This window comes from Vigna radiata, chromosome 9 (genome assembly GCF_000741045.1).
Source record: "Vigna radiata var. radiata cultivar VC1973A chromosome 9, Vradiata_ver6, whole genome shotgun sequence".
NCBI classification, from domain to species: domain Eukaryota; kingdom Viridiplantae; phylum Streptophyta; class Magnoliopsida; order Fabales; family Fabaceae; genus Vigna; species Vigna radiata.
The window spans coordinates 6,184,834-6,192,128 of NC_028359.1; the positions used below are offsets into that span (position 1 = coordinate 6,184,834).

The 7,295-nt window shown below is 33.5% G+C and overlaps 1 protein-coding gene across 2 annotated transcripts; it reads left to right on the forward strand.

Moving 5' to 3' along the window:
- The first annotated feature begins 861 nt into the window (after positions 1 to 861).
- Positions 862 to 5,417, forward strand: LOC106772957 (AT-rich interactive domain-containing protein 1). Of its 2 annotated transcripts, XM_014659609.2 has the most exons (3): positions 862 to 1,052; positions 1,504 to 2,636; positions 4,069 to 5,417. In XM_014659609.2, the coding sequence occupies exons 2-3, from the start codon at positions 1,656 to 1,658 to the stop codon at positions 4,933 to 4,935; spliced, it is 1,848 nt and encodes a 615-aa protein (XP_014515095.1). In that variant the 5' UTR covers positions 862 to 1,052; positions 1,504 to 1,655; the 3' UTR covers positions 4,936 to 5,417. The 2 variants fall into 2 exon arrangements, with proteins under 2 accessions (XP_014515095.1, XP_014515094.1); XM_014659608.2 differs by lacking the exon at positions 862 to 1,052 and having other exon boundaries at positions 1,075 to 2,636.
- The last annotated feature ends 1,878 nt before the right edge of the window (positions 5,418 to 7,295 follow it).

The following is a 7,295-nucleotide window of genomic DNA, read 5'->3' on the forward strand; positions in this document are numbered from 1 at the left end:
AAATAAGTTTCAATGTTATATCAAATGTCTAATCGTTATTAACTATAACCACACACAATTTTAAATAGGTAATTTTAAATTTTGTGAAAGCATATCATTTTTAATTTGGATCATGCTATTTTGACATTTTTTTTAATAATTTTTTGACAAAAAATTATGTATTACTATTTTATTGATTCGTATATTTGAAACAGATCAATTATAAGCTGTCACATAAACAATTATAAAATAGTTGTAAAAAAAATATTAAAGATACATTTTCCAATTTGAGTTTAGATGTATCGATATATATGATAAGTTTTTGGTGAATCATAATCACCTTATTCAAAAAATCCAACAACCCTCAAAAGGAAAGCATTGGATTTGATTTTAACTATAGTGATAGATTCAAATTTATATATGAATAAAAATAGATAGATTTTAATATCAAAAAGAATGATAGGAAATGAAATCCTCAACATTTAGAATTATAATATAAAGTAAAATAAAAATAAAGAATACATTGAATGTGTGAAATGAATTTGGTATGTTCTTAGTAAGAAAGGGTAAGAAAGATGATAAATCTTGAAATCTTAGAGAACCATTGGCAAGGACAACATGTGTTGATGACAAAAACCTATCTCATGCCTCTTCATATTAAAGCCCCTTTTTCTTAATTAAATATTTTTCTTGACCTAGTTAAAGAAATAATTAAAGTCCACCAATAATAATAATTATAATAATAATTATTATTATAATTATAATAATCCAAACCCAACCATGATGTAGTTAAATACTAACCAAGGTTAGTGGTTGCCCCAAAGGCACTATATAACAAGAGGATGATGCTGTGGATACAAGCAACTTCCCCTTCATCAGAAAACCCTATTAAATCCCTATATTTTTTTTTTTCAGATTTAGGAAAATGGAAGTTGTAAATTCTCCCAAAACAAAATGAAATAGAAAAGGGGGAAAATGGAAAATGAATAGCCACATAGTTTAGGCAAAGGTCAAGGAAGTCACAACACAAAGACTCATCATAGGGTCCATCGAAACCCTGTCTCTAATAACTGGTACGTCTCTCTCTTTTTTCTTTTTTACTTCCAATGAAAATTCAGATATTGAAGAAGAGGGTCTGCGTCTGTTGAAAACTTGAATTTTAGCCCCGAACCCCATTTCTCTCACACCCACTTTCTCTCTCTGCAATTACCATCACTGTAGAGAGAGAAAGAAAGCGCGGGACAATGAAAACATTTCCTTCTCCCACACAAAGGTGGTAGACCAAACCAGCCCTAGATAGTATCAGATCCTCACCCTTTTCCATTTTCCCGCCAAAATCTACTTTTGAACCCGACCCGGATTCTCAATCGGTGCCAATTTCACAACCTTTGAAACTGTTTTCATCGATTTCTCGAAAAAAAAAAAGAATCTAAAAAAAATACCTGTTTTAAAAATTTGAAAAAAAATGGGTCATTGGGAGTGGGATTATATGTTTATAGGGTTTGAATTCGATGTCCATGGCAGGGCGGTTGCATTTATACGACGGTGTTCGCGAAGAAAATAGTGGTGAAATATTTGGAGGCTCGAACGACGATTCTTTGTGCCGTTTCGAGAGGTTGTTTGCAGAGTTCTTTAGTGAGATCTGTGCGTTTAATTGCGTTTTGCATTATCCTCCAATGCTGTCTGATGGGCAGGACGTGGATTTGTATAGGTTGTTTTTGGTGGTGAGAGGGAAGGGTGGATACGATGCCGTTTGCAAAGGGAAGTTGTGGGATTCGGTTGGGGAGGAGTCTGGGATGGGAGTGAGTGTTGGGTCCTCTGTTGAGTTGGTTTACANTAGGTACTTGAGTGCTTTGGATTCATGGATGAAGAAAGTTGCTGAGAGTAAGGTGTCTCCCGAATTTGGTGTGGTGGATGATAGGGATAAGTTTGGGAGGCGGTTAATGGAGTTGCAGGCTGAGGTGGAAGGGTTGCTTTCCGGTTGTGCGGATGAGAGGGTGGTTTTGGTTGGGGAGGATGTCGAGGGTGGTCTTGATGAAGATGATCACAACTCTGATGGGAGGGAGTTATCCGGTGCTAATGGGGTGAAAAGTAACGGTGACGAAGGAGGTGAACATAAACAATGTGATGATTCGGAGATGCCGGACAATGACATGGATGAGGCGGTTCTTGGAAACTCGGATAAGGGAAATGATATAATGGGAGGGGAGGAAGGGTTTGATGGAGGGAAAATGCCTGAAGAGCAGGCTGTGGATATATCGGATGGGGCTAATAACAATGGGACTGGAGTGGTGAGCGGAGGCAAGAAGTGTGACGACAGTGATGATAAGGGCTTGGTGTTGGATGCATCTGGTGGTAATAGTGATGGTGATAGTTCTGGTCACAAGAGGAAGAGAGAGGGGTCTGTGTTGGGTTCATCTAGTGATGATTGTGATAGTCCTAGTCGTAAGAGAATGCGAGAGTCTGCAATGGATATGCTGAGCTGGGTTACTGGTGTTGCAAAGAATCCTGGTGATCCTGAAGTTGGTTCAATCCCTGAAAAGTCAAAGTGGAAGTCTTATACTAGTCAGGAGGGGTGGAAACAGGTGCTGTTGTTTCGGGAAGCTACGTTTTACAGAAGAGGTTCTGAGCAAAGCAATGAACAACGTAATTGGCAGGTAATTTGAAATTATAAAGTTAGCTAATGTTAAATTGCTTTGTAAATGAACTTGTTTCTATTACATGCTTAAGCATTAATAAACTCAAAATGAGTATGTCTGATAAAAGTTTTTCTATAATTGTACATATTTTTCATTCTGTTTATCTTACATTCTTGTGAGAATCTTATTTGTTAACTAATAAACCAAACCTGACTTTTCCTTTCCTCGAGTGTATTTGTTCATGAATGCGTAACAATCTCTGTGTGCACTGGTTACTTTGAACTTCCTTATCCTTTTGATCCCTACTTTTATTGTCAGCTTCCTTACCCTATTTATTTTAGGGAAATATATATTTTGGTTGGCATGCAGATGACCGATGACGCCTGAACTATAAAGTTGGACTACATGACATCGTTTTGTGCTGAAACTGTATATTCATATTATTAGTCTGTTTGTTTTGAGCTAGTGTATGCATCTGTGGATATCAAACTAAAGTTAACTCTTCTCTGATAATTTTACAATTCTAGATAAACTGAATATGCTAACATTCTATCAAACAGTTTTTTAGGTAGATTTCTCAAATTAGCATAAAATTACATAAACTCTTGAGGTAGTAGGGAGACAACGAGTTTGAAATCAAATGTAAGTTTCCTCCCATTTGCCCCAAATGACAATGTTTTATCGTGAGTCGAATAATTTGAAGAAGTAAATTACTTTTTAAAAGTTCACTTCAATAGCTTGTATTTTTATGAATTTATATATAATTTGGTTGTTTATATAATTTAATATTTTTTATTACTAATGTGCTAATAAAATTTTCTTTTTGTGATTCTATATTTTTCTTTATTATGAAGTTCAAAATTAAATTATTATTGTGCCATTACTATTTTGTTCAGCTTAGTTGTAATATTATTTTTTTTATTAGCCAAACTCTTAGAAGTTTTCGAGTAAACTTTATAAGTTGAATTTACGTACACTATAGACTTTACTTATCTATCTATAAATTATGGTGTGATTAAATTCTGTTTTCATATCCTCCTTATTTTAAATACTCTAATTATTGTTTCATTTTTGCATGGAAATATTGACATAGAATGCTCTTTCTTCTATAATATATATGAAAACAGGGCTCAATAAACAAGGAAGAAAAACTTTATATTTGTGCCTCCATATTGGAGGATATACACCAAATTGCATATTAAAAATAAAACTATAAAAGCAGAGATCAGTTGAATTCAGTTTATATAGTAAGTGTCAAGTATATAATTACTATCTGTAGACAAGATTTTGGTTTGTTGAATGCTTTTGGATAATAAATGTCTTTTTCTTTTTATTAGCTGGTTCTGTAGATTCTCGAATCTTTGTCCTAGTGCTGCCATTTTATATATTTGAGTAGACAAATTTCAAATATTCTTTTTATATCATACTCAAGCCTAATCTCATTTTATAGAATCAGAAGATGCATCCGTGCTTGTATGAAGAACAAGTTGGGACAAACTACAATCTCAGAGACAGGTTGAAATGTGACAAGAAGCTTTTATTTGGCAAATCTGCATCTCTGCGAAGCTCTTCTGATTCATCTGTGGCAACTGAGAACAGAACACCTAATTCTCACGCTGAAGGTCAATCTGAGTTGCTTGATTCCCCAGATGCAAATGCAGGTCTTGACAAATGTGCAACAGTACGCATTCCTTTGGGGACAAATCATCAAGCCGAAATACCAGAATGGACTGGTGTGACTTCTGAAAGTGATTCTAAGTGGTTAGGGACTCGAGTATGGCCACAGGAAACAGTAAATACCAGACTTATTGAAAGGGATCCTATAGGAAAGGGGAGACAAGGTTCATGTGGCTGCCCAGAAGAAGGTTCTGTTGAGTGTGTAAGATTCCACATTTCAGAGAAAAGGGCTAAAGTTAAGCTGGAATTGGGTGATGCATTTTACGACTGGGACTTTGATCGGGTTGGTGAAGAAGTTAGGCTAATGTGGACGAAAGAAGAAGAGAAAAAATTTGAGGATGTGGTTCGGTCAAACCCTCCATCACTTGAGAAATATTACTGGGACTATATTTTTAGGGCATTTCCTGATAAAAGCAGGGCAGAATTAGTTAGCTACTACTTCAATGTCTTTATGTTGCAGCGCAGAGGATACCAGAATAGGCACACTCCCGATGACATTGATAGTGATGACAATGATGAGGAAGCTGGACCATTAAGGAATGTTTTTGGACCTCTGATACAGAATTCTGGACATGAGATGCAGAGTTCGCGAGGCTCCATCTTATTAACCCCCAAAAAGACACATAAAAAGAGAAAATAGCTGGTGAATGTCTGTCAAAATGTTGGGAGCATTTGTCAAGGATGCAAAATTTTACAAATTTGTGCATCTTTGCCGGCATTCAGCATCTAAGGATCTTTCTCTCCTAGTTTAGAAAGTAAATCATTGGTTGAGAAGTAAAACTTGGGAGCTTAAATATTGGTTTTGGGGGGTTCAATTTAAAAGAGATGGTGTATTTGGTGGTGGAAGTGGTTAAATTTTGGACAAGATTTTGAGATTCATCTTCTTATGTCTGTCCACAGAGATGATACATGGCTACTGCACATTTTTTTTTTCTTAAAAATAGTTGGTTTTGACTACAAGAAAAGTCTTAGGGAATATAGGTCCAAATTTTACTGTAGAGGGTCATGAACAAATACGCCAAAGTGCAATTCAAATTGTAGCTTCCATTTTATGCAACTTTATATTTTGATTTGATTCTTCTTCCTTTCCTCAAAGTGGTATAGAATTTGTTTTGGCTAAGATATTCTCAATGTTCTTCTTATGCTAAGTAACTGTGTTCTATTCATATTATACCAAATTTACATTATGTCAACATTTCAGAGTTTCTACTTTGTTCTGCCTTCTTTTTCTTTAAATAATTGTATGGATTTTTTTACTTTGTCGTATTCAGTTGTTTTTTTATAACTCTTGTCGTTTTCAATCCTTAGTCATGAATTACTCGATATCTGATTTGTATCAGAAAATCTTTAAACTTGTTTGTTTTTAAAATCCACGATACTCAATAGATATTTAAAAAAATTATAGATTTCTAAAATAAATTCTAAAAATATTAAAAATATAAAATATAATATTAATTAAATTAAATTTTAATTTTAATTTAATTAAATATTAATTAAATTTTAATTTTAATTTAATTTAATTTAATAAAAAATACAAATAGTATGATATTTGTAGTATGTAAGGACTAAAAAATAAAGTATTAGAGTTGATAGATATTTTAAATTAATAAGGGTAAATTATTTTAATATTAAAAGTTCGATAATATAAATAGAAATTTATAAATATATTTCATTATCTAAAATACGTATTATATTTTTAAAATTCTTTTTTTAGTCTTCTTTTTTTTTTGTTTGCGCCTTCTAACTCTTGAGTTATTTCTTTAACAATTAGGAAGTACTTAGGTGATTACAATAATGATATCTTTAACTTTATCCGATCAATTTTTTAGAGTTCTTGTGTGTTTCTTGTTGATCAATGGTCCTAATTGTCTATTTTGATCAAAATTCTATGATCTGTAGGTACAAATAGAGTTATCTAGCTGAGAATGGAAAATTTACTTTTTAGAGTTGTTTGAGCTTTCCAACCAGGTAAGGAAAACTAATATTTTCTTTTTTTAATTTTATGTTAAGGAGTATGAATGTATGTTTGATAGGTTGTGAGATAAATGTTTGGTTGAACATGTTATCAATTGAGATGATTGTTAAGTGATGTTATTATATTGATGATTGAATGTTGCCTATTATTACCGTGTATGACTGTGAATTATTACTAGCTTGAACCTTTAAGGTTACTGTTTTGAAGTTGTACTGTATGACCACCCGGTCAGCCATGAACACCTGGTCAGCCACCAATTGGGCAGTTGTGCAGTCGACCATCAAGCAATAGCATAACCGACCAGTAGGGCAGTAATTAATTAATGCAATTAAAGTCATTAATGGGTATCAGGGCAATTAAAGTCATTAATGGATATAAGAGCATTTAAAGTCATTAATGAAAATAATTAAAATTATTCATTAGAAATTAATGGGCTAGACCTGATTGGAAGCTCATCACAAGGTCTATAAGTTCATGTTTGACTTTGAAGTAGAGACAGTCTTTTGATAACCCAACTTTTTGACAGAGTGATTAAATAAATTCACTAACTTGAGCGTCAGAGTGTTTCCTGCAGGTAACTCTCGCGCAGACCGAACAACCCAAGGACTTTTAGAGGTTGTCTAGTGATCAAAGCTTTAGAGTATAGGATAGTTACGCAAGGAGACAAATCCTTGACCCCGTAGAATCGAAACAAAAGTTTAATTAGATATAAAACCGTTGTAGAATTGAAAGTAGTGAAAAATGAGTGTTGTATGCTAGTTTTGTTCTAAAAGGAGGGGTTTTGATAGGTGAAATTTTGAAGAAATGGTTCGATGGGTAAACTTGATGCTTAAGGACTATTTTTAGGTCATTTAAGACTTGTTTAAATAATTAGTTCATTAAAATCCGGTTGATGGTATGTCAAATCTAATTATGCGTTTTTGGATAGTTGGGTTGATCAAATGGGTCAAGCACTATCCAAATGAGGCAATTTGTATCAAATTTGAAGGATAAATATGTTTTTAAGTCAATTTTAGTGTCAAAGA